Source organism: Rana temporaria, chromosome 5, assembly GCF_905171775.1.
Source record: "Rana temporaria chromosome 5, aRanTem1.1, whole genome shotgun sequence".
Classification (NCBI taxonomy): Eukaryota; Metazoa; Chordata; class Amphibia; order Anura; family Ranidae; genus Rana; species Rana temporaria.
The window spans coordinates 51,024,322-51,045,684 of NC_053493.1; the positions used below are offsets into that span (position 1 = coordinate 51,024,322).

The following is a 21,363-nucleotide window of genomic DNA, read 5'->3' on the forward strand; positions in this document are numbered from 1 at the left end:
TTACAGCGATCAGTGCTATAAAAATGCACTGATTACTGTAAAAATGTCACTGGCAGTGAAGGGGTTAACACTAGGAGGGTGATCAAGGGGTTGATTGTGTTCCCTATAAGTGTTCTAACTGAAGGGGGGGATGGGACTCACTAGGGGAAATGACAGATCGCTGTTCATACTTAGAATGAACATACGATCAGTCATTTCTCCCCCTGAAAGAACTGGGAGCTGTGTGTGTAAACTGTCACGAGCGATCGCATGTGCCCGTGGTCATCGGCCCCCGGGGGCGAGCAGCGGGCTCACGCGCGCCCCTAGTGGCCAAAGGACGAAACAACGTAACATAACCTCATTTCGCTCAGCCGAGCCATGTTGCAGCCTGGATCACCAGAGGAAAATAGAAGAGAGAAAGCCTAAAAAAGAAAATGAATGCAACCAACACGTCTAAGAACTGTTAAGCTGCAATATTATAAATGTTTGCTTTTTTAGTACCACTTCATAGCTATTTTCTTAGGGGCAGATCCTCAAAGAAATTACGCCGGCGTATCACTTGATACGCCACGTACTTTTAAATTTCCCGCGTTGTATTTTTAGTTTGAATCCTCAAACCAAGATACGACGGCATCTGGGTTAGATCCGACAGGCGTACGGCTTCGTTCACCTTCGGATCTTAGATGCAATACTTTGGCGTCCACTGGGTGGAGTTCGCGTTGTTTTCCGCGTCGGGTATGCAAATTAGCGATTTACGACAATCCACGAACGTACGCTTGGCCGTCGCATTCTGTTACGTCGTCTCTAGTCGGCTTTTTCCGGCGTATAGTTAAAGCTGCTATTTTGCGGCGTATAGTTAGAATTGCCATGTTAAGTATGGCCGTCGTTCCCGCTTTTAATTTGAATTTTTTATTTTTGTTTGCGTAAGTCGTCCATGAATCGGGATGTACGTAAGTCACGTGTAAGTTTAAAAAAATGACGTCCTAGCGACGTCATTTAGCGCAATGCACGGCGGGAAATTTAGGGACGGCGCGTGCGCAGTTCATTCGGTGCGGGGACGCGCTTCATTTAAATGAAACACGCCCCCTAATCGCCGATTTGAATTCCGCGCCGTTACGCCGCTTGAGATACACTACGCCGCCGTAAGTTACGGCGCAAATTCTTTGGGGATTCGAACCAGCAAAAAGTAAGTTACAGTGGCGAAGTGTATCTCACATACGCTGCGCCAATGTATTTGTATGTGGATCTACCCCTTAGGAATGAATGTTAGGAAATGTTACATTTGCTCTGCAAAAGGCAACAAATAGAAGGTGACATTCCATACATATTACAAACATTGCGAGGATTTCCCCGATGACTTCTGCGTGAATCCGATCTCACACTAGTTCCAGACCTAAAATAAGAAATACGCGGTATATTCTGAAACCGCAGAGCGGTAATCACAGGTATATTTAACTTTATTGAAAAACAAATGAAGTAATAACTCTAAAAGCGCTGGAGAAGTCGTTGAAGCCAGAGCTCGGCGACAATTCTCCGGCACCAATAAATTAAATGACTTGCATGCAACCTGCATGAAATAAATTAGAATGACAATATAGCTGTACCCTGTAATTACACGATTAGGTTCTCGATTGGCGCTTGTTCTTTTCATTGTTATGTGGAATTTAGTAAAGGTTAACATTGTTAATGGCAGTCAAAACTTATCACTTTTTGCACATAATAGCGTTATTTGCTTCACTACACCCGGAGTAGTTATTAAGGGATTCGTGGCTGGTAATTTCCATAAATAAAGGTTGTACATTATAAAGATTATGGAGGATTGGGTTAAAGTGAAATCAGGGTTTACAGCAAAATTGATATCATTCTTTGAAAGGTAGAAGTGGTAAAAATTACAAATTAAAGTGTCATACACACAAGCTGTCCAGAGGAGCGTGTCCAGTCATTTTTCACCAGTCTTTCTCCACCATTTACCTTTAACCACTTCAGCCCCAGAAGGATTTACCCCAGGCCATTTTTTGTGATAGGGCACTGCGTCGCTTTAACTGACAATTGCACAGTCGTGCGACGCTGTACCCAAACGAAATTGACGTCCTCTTTTCCCCACAAATAGAGCTTTATTTTGGTGGTATTTGATCACCTCTGTGGTTTTTATTTTTTAAACGCTATAAACAAAAAAAGTGCAACAATTTTGAAAAAAAAAAAAAAACATTATTTTTTACTTTTTGCTATAATAAATACCCCCCAAAAAATGTAAAAAAACAAATTTCTTCCTCAGTTTAGGCCAATATATATTCTGCGCCCTCTCATTGGGATCAGTGATCAGTGTTGTGTCACACTTAACCCCTTCCTAGCCCCCTAGTGGTCCCTTCACTGCCAGTCACATTTATATAGTAATTAGTGCATTTTTATAGCACTGATCACTGTATAAATGTGAATGGTCCCAAAATAGCGTCAAAAGTGTCCGATGTGTCCGCCATAATGTCGCAGTGACATTAAAAATCACTGATCCCTGCCATTACTAGTAAAAAAAAAAAAAATGCCATAAAACTATCCCCTTTTTTTTTATTAGCCACTATAACTTTTGCGCAAACCAATCAATAAATGCTTATTGTGATATTTTTTACCAAAAATATGTAGAAGAATACATATCGGCCTAAACTGGAAAAATATTTTTTTATATATTTTTGGGGGATATTTATTATAGCAAAAAGTAAAAAATATTGTGTTTTTTCCAAAATTGTCGCTCTTTTTTTGTTTATAGCGCAAAAAATAATAATCGCAGAGGTGATCAAATACCACCAAAAGAAATTTCTATTTGTGGGGAAAAAAAGGACGTCAATTTTGTTTGGGAGCCACGTGGCACGACCTCGCAATTGTCAGTTAAAGCGACGCAGTGCAAAATCCCAAAAAGTGGCCCGATCATTTGGCAGCCAAATGCTCCGGGGCTGAAGTGGTTAACACGGCATCTGGTGACATTGAAAAACCTGTTCATGGATTGGGGATGCGCTCCTTAGTGGGCACCTGACAGTAGCTGGAGGATTTTGAAGGAAGAGTGTTTTGAAGCAACATGGTCTATTATTCGATATTTATATTCACTGCCATTAAAACATCAGTGGTGATTAAACCAATATTGTATGTTTTGTCACTGGAAAGACCTATGGATTGCTAAATTTTATTGTATATGTATAAATATATATATATATATATATATATATATATATATATTACACACACACACAAAACACACATTTACATTTTGCAGGTTTAATGTGTGCCTAGCATTGCATATGTGACTTATGTAACGGCTGTTTTCATTTCTATAGGGCAGAAAGTGGATAACCATTTTTCTCGAGGAGAAATATCTGAAGAGGAATATAAGTGTCTGCCCTGCAGGGAAGGTTGTTCGTACTGTACAGGGGATGCACCCTGCTATGCTCAGGAGGACAAGTATTTGCGGATCGCTGTCATCTCCTTCCAAGCCTTCTGCATGCTGCTCAACTTCATAAGCATGCTAGTGGTCTACCATTTCCGCAGAGCAAAGGTAAATACTACAGCTCTCTCTGATACTCTCCCTCTGATATTCAGCCGGGATGTTGTGGCTATTGTTATCTCTGCAAATATGTCGCCACAGGGCCAGCTTATTAATCATGTCAGTCGGAATTTGTACACAGGGCCAGACTTTGCTACATATGAAGGAGCCGTCATTTTTATAAACCGGTACCAGTACATCCAGGCAACCAGATCTCCTCTGTAGCACAACAGGTAAGGCTACGCTTGTGAGACCAGAAAGGTCCCGGTTCGAATACACCCAGGGACATGACAGGGCCCCTCCCCAGTGGACCCCTCCGGGGGCCTAGCGGGGCTTAGTGGGAAACGAGGCATGGAAGTCTTGAATAAGAGAAGGGGCATGCAAATCTTTGGCTGGAACCCAGGAGCGGTCTGTGACAGGATATCCCTTCCAATGGACCAGATACCGAAGGCCACGGCCCTGTCTTCTAGAATCAAGAATCTTGGAGACTTCAAACTCATTTTAAAGCGGAGGTTCACCCAAAAATCAACTTTCTGCCATTAGATCCAGCATACGGCTGACATCTGCAGTATGCTGTTTTTTTTTTTTTTACTTATCGTTTTATCAGCCTTTGTTATCCGGCTCCGAGCGGGGATTTCTGTGGGGAATAGGCGTTCCTAAGCCAAGCGGATTTAAATTGACGGGCTGCTAAAGCGCGTCACACCTTCCGAAAATACCCAAAGTCACACTTGGGTGTTTACGGCGCCTGCGCCTGCCGTGTAGAGCTGACTGCGCAGGCGCCGTAAACACTCGAGTGTCACTTTGAGTATTTTCGGAAGGCGTGACGCGCTTTAGCAGCCCGTCAATCAACTCCGCTTGGCTTAGGAACGCCTATACCCGGAAGGAATCCCCGCTCGGAGCCGGATAACAAAGGCTGATAAAATGATAAGTACAAAAAAAAAAAACAGCATACTGCAGATGTCAGCAGTATGCTGGATCTAATGGCAGAAAGTTGCTTTTTGGGTGAACCCCCGCTTTAACCAGAAAAATTTGTCAGCTAGCACATAACAAGTATACCTGCTCAGAGCAGGCGGGTTCTATTAATTATTTTGGAGTTTAATGACTGTAAAACCTAAGTTAGAAGGCGAAATGCAATTTTTTTTTATGACATAGGAAACGTTCTATGAAAAATACATGAACTTCCTTCTAAATATACAAGTCAGCCTTCTCTGGGTCACTGACTTTAAATAAGTGTAGCGCTACCCCTGAAGGAGCCACTGGTAGATTTGGGTCCTATGCTCTTTTGGCCCTAAACAGAGCCCCGCTCCTGCTGACAGCACCAAAATACCTTGATCGGGGAGTCTCCCGGCAAATAACCAGGTTGTATTGGTAGCAATCAAGACAAAAAATGGTATGGCAATTCAAAACTTCAAAGAGGTTAAAGGGGTTGTAAAGGTTTAAATAATAATAATGAAAAAATAATAAACATACCATACTTACATCCACTGTGCTGTTCCTTTTGCACAGAGTGGCCCCGATCCACCTCTTCTGGGGTCCCTCGGGTCCTCCCCGCAAGAGCTAATCCCCTTCTGGAAGCTCTCCCAAGGGGGTTAGCTTGCAGGCGTGCTCCCATGTGATAAAGTTGTGGCCATAGCCGCCGAGTGTATCGATTGACAGCAGTGGGAGCCAATGGCTATCAATCATCCAATGAGGAGCCCACAAGAGCTGGGGGAAAGCAACACGGGATCGCACCCACGGAGATTCGTGTCTCAGGCCGAGAGTGCAAGGTGTTTTTTTACCTTAATGCATAGGATACATTGGGGTGAAAAAACACAACCCCTTTAAACAGTAGGCAAAGAGAATCAACGCAAGGACGGCACTGTACATTCAAAAACCTTTTAAAGTGTGGCCATCTTTCCTGCAGGAATGAGGGTATAAACAATAGCCCTCCGAATGGGAGATCACTCCCCAAGTGAGACTTGTATTGATATCATGGAATTAAACTGGCTAGCTCACTTGCGGATCCTCAGTCAGGAGAGTCTAGGTTTAAGCTTGGGAGAAATTCTGCTAGAACTCCTGCACACCAGTTCTTCTAAAAGAATAGCCCCTGGTTATAAACAGTCTGACGGTTGGTTCTTCTCCTGGCTTAGTTGGGGTGCTTAAGCTGGCGCGCAGTACAAAGTGCTGTCCCTTTAAGATGTGGAATGAACAGGATAGTTCCCTTTAAGTGGCAAGGTTGTAGGCACAGGTCATTTTAAGAGATACAACTATTGAGGGTCTTTTTTTAAGATATGAAGTTGTAGGCAAAAGTCCCTTTAAGAGGAGGGAAGAAATGGTAGGTGTGGTTCAATTTGAAAGTTGAGTTTGAACTTTGGTGGCAAAAGCTCCTTCTTTAAATGGCCTGAGCAAACATGGATGCAGCCGCAGGGAATCTGCCTGTCAGGGAGCAAAGGGTCTACTCAGATCAACAACCTGCTGGCAGTAATCACGATGGCAAACAAGGAATGGCAGATTGCAGCAATAAAGGGCAGCAGTATACTTGTAATATAACGTCCTCCCAGAATCGCACATGCACCCGGGAATGTCCGTGACCCTCGGTTCTCCCAGACGTGCCGTGCCACAGATCGGGGTAAAGGGCCAATGACACTTATAAACAAACTGATACATGTCTGGTTCGGCTCCATCCCCTGCTCAACCATCCACATTCATTCTCCATCCCTTGCTCATCCATCCACATTCATGCTCCATCCTTTGCTCATCCATCCACATTCATGCTTCATCCCTGGCTCATCCATCCATATTCATGCTCCATCCCTTGCTCATCCATCCACAATCATGCTCCATCCCCGGATCATCCATGCTCATTCATGCTCCATCCCTGGCTCATCCATCCCCATTCATGCTGCATCTCTGGCTCATTCATCCACAATTATGCTCCATCCTTGGCTCATCCATCCACATTCCTGCTCCATCCCCAGATCATCATCCATCCTCATTCATGCTTCATCCCTGGCTCATCCATCCACATTCATGCTTCATCCCTGGCTCATACATCCAAATTCATGCTCCATCCCTGGCTCATACATCCACATTCATGCTCCATCCCCGAATCTTCCATCCACATTCATGCTCCATCCCTGGCTCACACATCCACATTCATGCTCCATTCCTGGCTCATACATCCACATTCATGCTCCATCCCTGGCTCATACATCCACATTCATGCTCCATCCCTGGCTCATCCATCCTCATTCATGCTGCATCTCTGGCTCATCCATCCTCATTCACAGGGATGGACTGGCCATCGGGACTACCGGGAGTTTCCCGGTGGGCCGATGGCTCAGTGGGCTGGTTTGAGTGACAACCTGTCAAAGTAATGGCTGCGCGGCTTGCGCAGCCATTACTTTGAGCACCGCTGTACTGCCCAGGGAGGGACTGACCACTTGATGTTCTCAATGAATTGCGGTGAAGGAAGCGGAAGTTTTCTCCACTCAGAGAAGCACACCTACAGTACCCTCCGGCGGTCTCGCTCCTCTCCGATCTGTGTGCTCGGCGCTGCGGCGCAGCACGTTGTGCCCTGTGTCTGTGCTCACTGCGATTAGAAGCAGTGGGAGTGGAGCGGGTTTTGGCGGTGCCCGGGTCTATGGAGGCAGCTTAGAGTTCGTTCTGGCCCTGGGACAGGACAACGGATGTGTGGAGGGAGGTGAGCCGGCCGCTTTGTGGGAGAACCTGTGTGTCGGGACTTGAGATGGGGGAGGGGGAAGTCAGTGAGAGCAGTGTCTGCAGCAAGGTGGGAAACAAATTCTGGTGCTGTGCTGCGAACTTCAGTTGTTCCATACATGTCACTGCAAGGTGGTCTCTGCCGTGATGGAGCAAACAATTGGGCTCATTCACACCACCATATACCACTTTTCTACCATGTGCACCCCTGCCATATACATACAACCCCCCACTATACACTCCGCACCTCTCTCATATAATACTACCCCCCACTATACACTCCGCACCCCTCTCATATACATTCTACCCCCCCACTATACACTCCGCACCTCTCTCATATAATACTACCCCCCACTATACACTCCGCACCCCTCTCATATACATACTACCCCCCCACCCTACACTGCGCACCTCTCTCATATACATTCTACCCCCCACCCTACACTCCGCACCCCTCTCATATACATTCTACCCCCCACCCTACACTCCGCACCCCTCTCATATACATTCTACCCTACACTCCGCACCCCTCTCATATACATACTACCTCCCACTATACACTCCGCACCCCTCTCATATACATACTACCTCCCACTATACACTCCACACCCCTCTCATATACATAATACCCCCCACCCTACACTCCGCACCCCTCTCATATACATACTACCCCCCACCCTACACCTCTCTCATATACATTCTACCCACACCCCCCCCCACCCTACACTCCACACCTCACTCATGTACATACTACCCCCCACCATACACCTGTACATCCCCATGCTTCTAACATGGCCTTCACACTTTAGTACATACCATGTGAATGAGGCCTTAGTAGAAATGTAATGTTTGTACACTGTTTTTGTGCGTGTTTCCAAAATAAAGTGGGCCGGTCTGGATGAAGTCCAGGGCCAAATCTTTGTCCCAGTCCAACCCTGCTCATTCATGTTTATTCATGCTACATCCCAGGCTCATCCATGCTCATCTATCCCCAGCCATGGCTCATCCATTCCACACCAGTGCTCATCCATGCCACATCAGTACTCACCCGTGCCACATCCATGCCACATCAGTGCTCATCCATGCCATATGCATGCCACGTCAGTTCTCATCCATGCCACATAAGTGCTCATCTGCGCCACATACATACCACATCAGTGCTCACCTATGCCACATCAGTGCTCATTAGTGCCACATCCATGCCAAATCTGTGCCACATCAGTGCTCATGCATGACACATCAGTTCTCATCCGTGCCACATCAGTTGTGCCACATCCATGCCCATCAGTGCCTCATAAAAAAGTAAAAGGAATTCAAATTAGATTTAAAAATGTATGTCCCTAGAACACCCGATAGCGCTCCCTGCATATTGGGCCTCTGTATGTGACCAGGCTGTGTAAAAGTCTCACACGTGTGGTATCACCATACTCAGGAGGAGTAGCAGAATATATTTTGGGGTGTCATTTTTGCTATGTACATGACACGTGTTATAAATATCTTATAAATGGACAACTTTACACATTTTCCAAAAACTTGTGGAAAAAAATGTCATGTTCAAAAGACTAATTTCCAAAGTATTATGGGAAAAAAATACAACTTCCAAAAACTTACTAAATACCCTGGACTGTCTACCTTTCATTTAGGGGGGGGGGGGTATTTGTACTGTCCTGGCTTGTTAGGGTCTCAAGAAATGCAATAGGCTGTCAGTACATCAGGTGTGAACAATGATTGGCACCATAGCTTGTAGACTCTATAAGACCCCTTTCACACCGAGGCAGTTTTCAGGCATTTTAGCGCTAGAAATAGTGCCTGTAAAGCGCCTCAAAACGTACTCCCAATCATTGCAATGAGTGCTTTCACACTCGGGCGGTGCGCTTGCGGGATATTACAAAAAGTTCTCCAAGCAGCATCTTTGGGAATGAATGGGCAGCACTTCCAAATCGCCTTAAAAGCACTGTTTTAGCGACCCTGCAGTGTGAAAGGGGTAATCCACAACTCCAGGCTCAGCCACCGTGAGCAGCTACCCCCTGCAATAGTTATGCCTTTTTTCGTTTTTTTTTTTATATACTTGCCATTTTTCAATTTGTTAAGGCCAGTCACATGAAACTCATAGTCCTTTTAAGATTTTTCCCAGTGCTGGGCAGTTCTTCAAATCCAGAGATCAGTGCTGACATCATCATGTAAGCACCGTGATGATTACACTTTAAAATTTGTACACTCTCAATATGAAAATAAGGGCATTGCAGTGATGCACCTCATTGGACAGGTCCATAATGCCCTACAGTTACAGTATGTCCTTAGTCTTGTTAAAGCGGGGGTTCACCGGTACATGACACTTTTTCCCTTTAGATGGATGCTCGTTTTGTCTAGGGGAATCGGCTAGTTGTTTTAAAATATGAGCTGTACTTACCGTTTACGAGATGCATCTTCTCCGCCGCTTCCGGGTATGGGCTGCGGGACTGGGCGTTCCTATTTTGATTGACAGTCTTCCGAGAGGCTTCCGACGGTCGCATCCATCGCGTCACGATTTTCCGAAAGAAGCCGAACGTCGGTGCACAGGCGCAGTATAGAGCCGCACCGACGTTCGGCTTCTTTCGGCTACTAGTGACGCGATGGATGCGACCGTCGGAAGCCTCTCGGAAGACTGTCAATCAAAATAGGAACGCCCAGTCCCGCAGCCCATACCCGGAAGCGGCGGAGAAGATGCATCTCGTAAACGGTAAGTACAGCTCATATTTTAAAACAACTAGCCGAAAAAACGAGCATCCATCTAAGGGGATAAGAGAAAAAAAACACAACATTGGGTGAACTCCCACTTTAACACTGGGTGTCATCCAATCTAGAAGACTGAGGGCATCTTGTGGCTAAATAGTAGTACTGCAGGAGAGAACATGGATAAATCTAATGCTGCGTACACACAATCATTTTTCGGCATGAAAAAAAACGATGTTTTTAAAAACGTCATTTAAAATAATTGTGTGTGGGCTACACATCATTTTTCGGCTTCTGAAAAACACTGAAAAAAATATTCGAACATGCTGCATTTTTTAACGTTGTTATAAAAAATGTAGTTTTTCGGGTAGTAAAAAATGATCGTGGTGTGGGCTAAAACGACGTTTTAAACCTGCGCATGCTCAGAAGCAAGTTATGAGACGGGAGCATTCTGGTAAAACTACCGTTCATAATGGAGTAAGCACATTCATCACGCTGTAAGTGAGTGAGTGAGTGAGTGAGAAACTTATATAGCGCAAACAAATGCGAACTTAAAAGACAGAAAAGCGTGAATCGTCTTTTACTAACACGTAATCAGCTTTAAAGCAGCCCAAAGACGAATGGAACTTCCCCTTTAGAGTGCCATTGTACGTGTTGTACGTCACCGCGCTTTGTTCATCATTTTTTAAAAACGATGGTGTGTGGGCAACTTAGTTTTTAATGATGAAGTTGGAAAAACATAGCTTTTTGGACATGCTGAAAAATGACATATTTTTTCATGCCGAAAAATGATCATGTGTACGCGACATAAGTATTATAGCTTAGCCTGTTTTTTACGTTTTTAAACCTGCTGGAGAACAATTTTCATTTGGAAATTTGACTTTTTATTCTACAGATCTATTCTTTCTCTTAAAAAGCTTCTATTGGGCGCTCTAAACACAACAGTAAATCCATTTCTAGGAATCCTGTTGAATGGTGCATCCCTTTAATTTGGACTTCCCTAAGGTTTCTCACAAAAAGCGATACCACCTTTTCATTCTTGACGTTGAAAATACATTGCATCATTTCCATTTTAAGCGTTTGTTCAGATTACAGGCCTAGTTTAATTTATAATGTATCCCTAATATTACTCGGAGGCATCTGTCGAGTTTGCACTTTGTTCATTTAGTTGAAGAATTCAATCCACATTATATGAGATTTCACCCATTATGTAAATGTTATTGACTTTAAATGGTTTTCTTAAACAGATAAAATCATTAAGAGTAGCATAGCAGGAGAATGAAACCAAGCAGAATATCCCAAATTAGGAATGAAGCAGATTGTCTTCACCCAAGTGAAACACACTGTTCTCACTTTCTCTTTCCTCGCTAAGATTTTTCAGTGTAAATGATGTGATATACAGCATTGTCTGCAATATATGTACATGTCATCAGTATCAGCTTTAATCCAGTGGGTAAAACATCCCCAGTATTGTTAAACTTCCTACTGCCTTGCTTCCCAAAGCCTAAATCGCATGTCTTGTGTTGATGAGATTTAGCAATTCGGAAACAGCTGTACACAGGGCGGATACATGTCTCTCTAGCCAAGGCTGCCTCTGTATTGTAAATCATCTGTTTTGGATCAAAAGTTGGACACGGGAGCATAAAAAATTATTTAGCTCTGCTCACTATTCTTAAAGTGATATTAAAGCCAAATTTGGAGACTTTGGCCCAGATTCACATACCTCGGCGCATCTTTATGCGGGCGTAGCGTATCGAATATACGCTACGCCGATGCTGCGCAGAGCCGCGAGCACAGTATTCACAAAGTAAATGCTCCCAACGCGTCATCCTGTGGACGCTTCCCAATGTGCATTCTCAGAATCACGTTGGAGCCAACGCCTAAGATACGTTGAATCACTGCCTACGACGTGAACGTAATCTACGGCCAGCCCTATTCACATACTACTACGTAAACGACGTAAAATACGACGGCTGTTCCCTGGTCCATACCTTAACATGACTTACAACTGCTTTATGAGGCTTAATTTACGCCGCACATACGACTTACGTTAACTGCATATATTAATGCGACGGGCGCAAGTACGTTTGTGAATTGGCATATCTCACTCATTTGCATATTCGAATCGTAAATCAATGGGAGCGCCCCTTGCGGCCAGCGTAAATATGTGCCCACGATACGATGGCGTAGGAAACTTACGTCGGTCGGATGAAGCCTATCTTGCTTTCAAAGTCAGACGCATAGATACGACGGCGCACATTGACACTTACGTGGCGTATCTCGAGATACGCCAGCGTAAGTGCTACGTGAATCCGGGCCATTGAGTATATGGGTGCCCCCTGTGCTTTCCGGGACCCACAGGATCTTGTGAAGTCTCCACTTTGTACATGCTACTGTTTAGAACTACAGGCTTACATATAGTATTACATATAGTTAGTAAGGTTGAATAAAGACAATGGTCCATCCAGTTCAACCTGTGTTGGTGTGTGTGTTTGTGTAGATAATCATTTCCTTTATCCCTGTATATTGTGTTCGCTAAGATGCACATTCAATAGTCTTTCAAATCTATCAATACTTCCTGTTGGCACACTCATTGTGGAAGAGAGTTCCACATCCTTACTGCCCTGACAGTAAAAAAAAACAACATATTCAGCTCCGGAAGGCTCCCCGCTATTTTCATTTTTTGCGATACGACACTGCATTGTTTTAACTGATAATTGCACGGTCGTGGGACTCTGTCCCCAAATAAAATTGATGTCCTTTTTTCCCCACAAATAGAGCTTTCTTCTTGTGATATTTATTTACCTCTGCAGTTTTTATTTTTTGCTCTATAAACAAAAAAGACTAACAATTTTGAAAAAAAAAATATATACCCTGTATTTATCGGCGTATAACACGCACCCTAACTTTAAAAGGGAAGTTTCAGGAAAAAAACTTTCCACAGCCCCCTGTGTATAACATGCAGGCACAGTTTACCTTCTATTTTAAGGGTAAACAAGTGAGTGTTATACGCCAATAAATACTGTATATATTTTATACTTTCTGCTTTAAAACATACCCAATTGCGCCACAGTTAAAATGGGAAAATTAAGCATTGGATTGTACAGACGTCACGCTTCCCATTTAACACATTTTATTTTTAAAGGGCCCATTTTTTTTGACTGCCTTGGAAGGGGGGGGGGGGTGTGGCACCAGTGTGCCCCCTATGGACGGGGCGCCACTGGTTAAAGGCGTGGAGAGAGCTCAAATTTAGTGGGTTCCTGGCCAAAGATTGGCTTTAAGAAAAGCTACTTTACATTTGATATAAATATGCAACCACAGTTGTCAACAGACCTATGTTTCTTTCAATACAAACTCAAGCTGCGTTTATAATAAATTAAAGTGGTTGTAAACCTTTACAAATCCTACATAGGTTGCACCTGTATGTCTCATCTCTACAGCCTCCCAAAGCACACATTTTACACAGCATTTCCAAATTCCAGAAAGCAGGGACTGGGGATCTGACATCACAAACTGCACAGCATAGAGCAGGGAGCTGAGTGTAATCTGAGACCTGAGTGGGGGGAATGGAAACTTCCTTCAACACAGTCTCATAAGGAAACATCCACAGCTGAGGCTGTCAATCACTTTTTGTGTACTGGAAAAGGGGCGGGGCGATTCTGTGGTGAATGGCACAAGCAGTCAGAAGTGATTTATACAGATAGTAGAGGGAGGCAAAAGCAGATAGGAACCATTCTATGTGCTTTGGATTGAGCCAAGTACACACTATAGAAGGATATGCTTTGTTCATTTTTCATTTTAGAGCTTTACAATGACCTTTATCATTAGTAGATCATACACACCACTCTGCTTCATAATTGACACAATTAGTGCAGCAATAGGTGGTACAAAATCATCATGTTGATTTTAAACACATTTTAAGTCACCTTATCCCACTGCAGTCCCCTTCCCTCTACTAAACATAATGGTGAGTTATTTAGAACTTGTTTAATACATAGCTGGTACTCATCTGATGTAAAGCAGTGAGCTGATTATATTAAAATAGGCTTTTCTGACCTTCTGTTCCATGGAATATGTCACAGCGCCACTGCAGTGTGAATGCACAGAATTAACAGAAAGCAATTAAGAAGAATGGCTTGCATCTTTTGACATTATCCCAGGGTGAATAATTACGCACACCAACCCCAGTGCTGTAATTCTTGTCTAAATGTGATGAGCTGTGCATACATCATTTCCTACCTTGTAAGGTTGTGTGCCTGTTCTAACCTTTTTTTATTTCCTTCTTTTTTTTTTTTTTTTTTATAAATTATACATGTAGAGGCTGTTGCTTTAGAATATACCGTATATATTCGAGTATAAGCCGACCCGAATATAAGCCGAGGCACCTAATTTTACCACAAAAAAAATATATGGGAAAACGTATTGACTCAAATATAAGCCTAGGGTGTCCATCTGCATGCCTCACTGTGTCCATGCCTCACTGTGTCCATGCCTCACTGTGTCCATGCCTCACTGTGTCCATGCCTCACTGTGCCCATGTCTCACAGTGTCCATGCCTCACTGTGTCCATGCCTCACTGTTCCCATGTCTCACTGTTCCCATACCTCACTGTTCCCATGCCTCACTGTGCCCATGTCTCACAGTGCCCATGCCTCACTGTGTCCATGCCTCACTGTGTCCATGCCTCACTGTGCCCATGTCTCACTGTGCCCATGCCTCACTGTGCCCATGTCTCACTGTGCCCATGCCTCTCTGTGTCCATGCCTCACTGTGCCCATGCCTCAATGTGTCCATGACTAGACTAACGTTTAACATGAGAGTCTATGGAAGGGGTGCCCGGGTTTGAACAATCGGTGCTCCCCAGCCGTAGGTCCCCCAGACAACAACTTAGAGGAGAAACGGTGCTACATGTGTGCCAAGTTCTGGGTCCAGGGAACCTACGACCAGCCAGGACCAGGTCCCCAAAGTCACCAGAGAAATTACTGTTTAACATGTGAGTCAATGGAAGGGGTGCCCGGGTTTGAAAAATCAGTGCTCCCCGGCCCTAGGTCCCCCGGACAACAAACTTTGCTTGCTTGTAGAGGAAGAGTGGGGCTACATGTGTGCCAAGTTTGACTGGTACCGGGTCCCCAAAGTATGGGAGATCAGGCGCAAAAAGGTGACTCAAATATAAGCCGAGGGGGGCATTTTCAGCACCAAAAAAATGTGCTGAAAAACTTGGCTTATACTAGAGTATATACAGTAATTTTTTATTATTATTATTGTGGTCCGGCATAGTATTAGTATTTCCTATTAAGGAAGTTGTGATAGTCCCCCCCCCCCCCCTTTAAAATTGCTTTTTATTTCTTTCAAAAATTCCAACAGCTTCCAAATAGTATCTTGAAGCATATACCATGTAATTCTTCATATCAAATTGCCTATGTTAATTCTCGTCCTCCCCCTCCACCAATAAAGTAAAGGAGTGGGGGGAACCACAGAGAGAAAGAAAAAAAGAAAACAAATGAAAAATCCCAAAACCATAAAAAAAAAAGAAAGAAGGGAAGAAGGAAGTTTTCAGTGAATAGAATTTGTTGTAAGGCTGACCGCAGGTCAGCCTGTATTTGTAGGAGGAGTCGGGAGGTATTTAAACCCGCCCTCCTTCCTCCTTCTGGGCTGACAGTTTCTTGTGTGGGGGGGTGTGTGCTATGCCTGTCAGTTTGTGCGACCCGTCTGACGTCACTTCCGGTTTCATCTCAGCAGGACGAGAGGCTACACGAGGGGACCCGGTGTCTGCGGCTTCATGTACATGTTTCGGGAGTCATTCGGGGGGGGGCACCTCCTTCTGGTCGGCATGGGGACATCCACGGCGGGAGGTCCCCCCCCCCCCGAGTCGACACACGCTACTTCCGTGTGCGACGTCAGAGTGCCGTCAGGTGATTCAGGAGTCGCACGCTCCGGCGGCTCGATGGCTGCAGCTGTGCGGGAGTCGTTTTCTCCCTCCTGACGGTTCTGGGGTTTCGCTCCTCTCTCTGCGGTAGAGTTGCAGGGGGAGCGGGGGTTTGCTTGCCAGCTGGGGGGCATGGCTCTGCATGTCTTGTTTGTTACCCATGGAACCCTGTCAGAATCATTTTTAAATTGTTAGACCGGGTTCAGAAGTGACAGGAAATTTTTTTTTTTTTTTTCCTTGCTGTACTTGTGTACTGATGCTTTCCCTGCAAGTGAAAGCAAGCTTCAGATCAGTGTATGAGTAACGGTTGACTGTTACATTGTGTCAAGTGGTTGTGGGGGTTCCCCAGTCGGGGGGGGAGTGGCAGTGCGAGGTCAGGGCAGAGTCAGGTCACTCCACATGGCGTCAGGGGGAGGGGTAGGATCTGTGGCGGCCACCTCTGGCCTTGCAGCATTCTATTCATGCATACCCCTCGCCAATACATGTTCAGCTCCATTTATGTACATATACTCCATACTTCACAGCCAACTCTGTAATTCACTACTGTCCATGTGTCATGCATCTCCCCCTGTCTTAGGTTCTGGTAGCTTCATATTTTTTCATGCCTTGTTTCTCGTGCATCTACATTTCCCATTGCGGTTACGTTTCTCAGGGTTTTAGGGTCACATGCGACTACGTTTTCATGCGACTACGTTCATCGTGGTATCATGTGTCTCATGCGATTTTGTGTCTCATGGTATTTCTCATGCGACCACATTTTCATGCGACCACGTTTTCATGCGACCACGTTTTCATGCGACCACGTTTTCATGCGACCACGTTTCTCATGCGACTATGTTTCTCATGCGACTATGTTTCTCATGCGACTATGTTTCTCATGCGACTATGCTTCTCATGCGACTATGCTTCTCATGGTATGGCTCATGCGTCCACGTTTCTCATGCGTCCACGTTTCTCATGCGTCTACGTTTCTCATGCGTCTACGTTTCTCATGCGTCTACGTTTCTCATGTGACTATGTTTCTCATGCGTCTACGTTTCTCATGTGACTATGTTTCTCATGCGACTATGTTTCTCATGCGACTATGTTTCTCATGCGACTATGTTTCTCATGCGTCTACGTTTCTCATGCGACTATGTTTCTCATGCGACTATGTTTCTCATGCGACTATGTTTCTCATGCGACTATGTTTCTCATGCGACTATGCTTCTCATGCGACTATGCTTCTCATGGTATGGCTCATGCGTCCACGTTTCTCATGCGTCCACGTTTCTCATGCGTCCACGTTTCTCATGCGTCTACGTTTCTCATGCGTCTACGTTTCTCATGCGTCTACGTTTCTCATGTGACTATGTTTCTCATGCGTCTACGTTTCTCATGTGACTATGTTTCTCATGCGACTATGTTTCTCATGCGACTATGTTTCTCATGCGACTATGTTTCTCATGCGTCTACGTTTCTCATGCGACTATGTTTCTCATGCGACTATGTTTCTCATGCGACTACGTTCCTTATGCGATCACGTTTCCATGCGTCTACGTTTCTCAGGGTATTTTCTCTTGCGAGCACGTTTCTCATGCGACTACGTTTCTCATGGTATTTTCTCATGCGATCACGTTTCTCATGCGACTACGTTTCTCATGGTATTCCTCATGCGAGCACGTTCTCATGCGTTCACGTTTCTCATGGTAGTTCACATGCGATTACATTTCTCATGCGTTCACGTTTCTCATGGTAGTTCTCATGCGACTACGTTTCTCATGGTCTCTTCTCATGCGACTACGTTTCTCATGCGACTTTGTTTCTCATGCGATCACGTTTCCATGCGACTACGTTTCTCATGGTTTTTCTCATGCGAGCACATTTCTCATGAGACTACGTTTCTCATGGTATTCCTCATGTGAGCACGTTCTCATGCGTTCACGTTTCTCATGGTAGTTCTCATGCGATTACGTTTCTCATGCGACTACGTTTCTCATGGTCTCTTCTCATGCGGTTACGTTTCTCATGCGACTACGTGTCTCATGGTATTTTCTCATGCGATCACGTTTCTCATGCGACTTCGTTTCTCATGGTGCTTTTCTCATGCGATCACGTTTCTCATGCAACTTGTTTCGCATGGTGCTTTTCTCATGTGACTACGTTTCTCATGGTATTTTCTCATGCGATCACGTATCTCATGGTAGTTCTCATGCGGTTACGGTTCCCATGCGATTACGGTTCCCATGCGATTACGGTTCTCATGCAATTACGTTTCTCATGTGTTTACGTTCTCGTGCACCACGTTTCTCAAGCATTATGATTGTCTTATGCATTACATTTTTCATGCTCATGTCCTCATGCGGTTACGTTTTTCATGCGATTGCGTTCTCATGCGACCACGTTTCTCATGCATTATGTTGTCCCATGCATTACGTTTTTCATGTCCTCATGCGATTACGTGTCCTCATGCGATTACGTGTCGTGCGGTTGCGTGTCCTCGTGCGGTTGCGTGTCCTCGTGCAATTACATTTCTCATGCGAGTTAGGTCCTCATGGGTTTACGTTTCCCGTGCGAGTCATGTTCTCATGCAATTTTTTACATTTCCATGGTTTCGTTTTACGTTACGTTTCTCATGCTATTCATGTTCTCTAACATTTACGTTTCTCTGGCAGGTTTCAGTTGTGATACAATTACATTGGTCATGTTTTCATACGTTGCGCTTTCCTTACGTTACGCTTTTCACACAAGTTACGCTTTTCATACGAGTTACGCTTCTCACACGATTACGATTTTCATGGTTTTATTTGTTTTTTTGTTCTTAAGTGTATTTTCGTTTCTCATGTTCTCGGCTGTTCACGTTTCCCATGCAATTTAGGTTCTCATTCAATTTATCTTCTCATGTTTTCGTATCTCATGCCATTGATGTTTCTCATGTTTTCCGTTTCTCATGCTATTCATGTTCTCGTATGTGTTTGTTTCTCATGCAACCTTACGTTTCTCGTGCAGGTTCCAGTTGTGTTAGTTTTCAGTTGGTAGTATTAGTATGTGCTTTTTAGATTCATGGCGTTCCACCGCTGGGGGGGGGTCACCCATCACGTCTATGGGTGTTTACGGATTGAGATGATCGTTTTTAATTGGCTTGTACGGTGGCAGGTCTCCTCATCCGTTTCTCATACGTTTCATGCATCTTAACATTTCATTTCTCACACAACGACCTGACACGTCTTCAGGTTCATCAGGCCTGAGTGTACGTTTTTAATTTGCCTGCTACGCCTCAGGTTGCTCGGCCTTCACATTTCATGGGGTTGTCACATTGTCAGTTCAGCTGCACTAGTGCTACACGTACCTACACTTTATTTTCATAGTCTGGGCATACATGTCGCATTCACATCCTCACGGTTATTCATGGTCACTCTCCACTGCTGGGTACCTGCCACGTTTAAGGGTACTGTCGGATTGAGATGTTTCGTTTCTAATTGGCTTGTGCAGTGGCAAGTCCCCTCATCCGCTTCTCACGGCTTTCATTACATTTTTATTCGTCATGTCATCGTACTACCTACATCACTTGCCTGACACGCCTTCAGGTTCATAGGCTTGAGTGTTACGTTTTTAATTGGCCTGGTTTGCCTCAGGTTGCTCAGCCTCGCATGTTCTTGAGACTGTCACGTTCTTCAGTCTTATGCTACGTATTCGTTCCTGCTCTCCGTTACTGAGTGTGTCAATCACGGACACCTGCGTAGGTAGGGGGTTAGGGAAGGTGGGGTTTCCTTTTCCTAAGGTAAGTTGGGGCTCGTTGGTCATGTTTGGTTTTAACGATGTTGTTTTTGTTTGCAGAATTCATGTCACGGGCAGGAAATCGAAGATTTTGCCGCCATCCGTCCTTCTCCGGTTACGGGTTTCTATACATGGTGGCAAACCCCCCTTGAACCTCCCGATACGGCCTTCTTTTTTTGTTACAGACGAAGCTTGATCTCAAGTCCTTTTCAATTCAGCCGGGTAGCTCTTGACTCGGCCTGGGATATCTTCCAGGCGTTTCTATCTCGGTATCCTGGGTTCTTTTCTCACAAACATTCTGTACCTACTTGCGGTTTGGTTATTTTTTGGCCACTTTTCAGCTCAAACAGGTTTTCCAAGCTGGTGCCCAGCACAATCTGGGCGCCAGACTTTCGTGGATGTACTCAGAGATAGGCCACCTTTCTTTCCCTAGCACTCCCTTCCCTGCCAGCACAGGGCATGACATGCAGCCATTCCTTGCTGCTTAGCTAGGGTAGCACTTCTATATTCACTCCCGGCCGTGCTTTAGTACAGGTGCAGTTTCTGCTGCTTTCATCGAGGGGTCTGTATTTTCGTTGTTGAGAAGTTAGGTTGGCGGTAGTCAGCTGTCTTTTCCGGACATATCCCAGTTCCACATGTCTGTCACAGGCATTCTTGCGTTAGGGGGCTTGTGGTCACATACGATTACTTTCATTTCAATCTCTTTGCTAGCTCATCCTACTGTTTATTTTTGGCCCCTTTTAGGCATACCGACCACGTGACCCCGGCACACCTCAGGTCAATTTCCCTGTTCCCCTCGGACCTTTTCTCTAGCACGATTACCTGAGACTCTGAGTACAAGTTGTAAGGCTGACCGCAGGTCAGCCTGTATTTGTAGGAGGAGTCGGGAGGTATTTAAACCCGCCCTCCTTCCTCCTTCTGGGCTGACAAATGAAAAATCCCAAAACCATAAAAAAAAAAGAAAGAAGGGAAGAAGGAAGTTTTCAGTGAATAGAATTTATATGACAAAGTTTACTAACTTTAAAAACTCAAAAGTTTTTAGAGCACAATTAAACTGTATCTGAGCTCTACAAACGTATAATGCTATTTAAAGTAGAACTATAGGCAAAAACATTATTTTTTTTTTCATTTTAAAAGTAGTAAGGTAACCCCAGTAGGGTATATTTGTATATTTTTGCCATCTTTGTCCCATTGGGGAGATTTGCCTTCACTTCTTGTTATGTTGCCAAAAAAGGAAGTGAGAGGAAATCCCTGTTAATTAGGGGAATCCCATGGGGCCCTAGGGTTCCTATTGGAAGATTTCCCCCTCTATTACTTTCCTGGGGACAACACAACATTTTCTGGGATTTTCCTTCACTTTTAATGAAATGGGTAAGTGGATGCACATATTTGGAATAGCTTCTATGTGAACTTGTTTGATCAGTTCATTTTCACACCAGAATGCATAAAATTATTGAAGGGGTGTAATACAGCGCAATACACACGGTTTATATATCTTATTTAATTGTTTTAATTCATTTTTACATTTCTTCAGTTACTTCCTGGTTTCTAGGCCTAGGCAAATGATATCATACATCCCAGGAGTCTTCAGGAGGGGAGGTGGGGTTTTTCTCAACCCTCCTGTCTGCATACCTGAGCTCCAGACAGATGGATTCTAGGAAGTAAATGCTACATGAATCATCTGCCCTTAGACCCCTTTCACATTGAGGAGTTTTTCAGGCGGTACAGTGCTAAAAATAGCGGTGCTATCCCGCCTGAAAAA

At 44.5% G+C, this 21,363-nt stretch overlaps 1 protein-coding gene across 1 annotated transcript in view; it reads left to right on the plus strand.

Annotated features, from left to right (window-relative positions):
• The window catches only part of GPR158 (G protein-coupled receptor 158), a 309,748-nt gene that overhangs the window by 164,327 nt on the left and 124,058 nt on the right, over nt 1-21,363 (plus strand). The window contains exon 4 of the mRNA XM_040352535.1: nt 3,303-3,520. Within this exon, the coding sequence (XP_040208469.1) occupies nt 3,303-3,520 (218 nt within the window). The remainder of the gene's footprint in view (nt 1-3,302; nt 3,521-21,363) is intronic.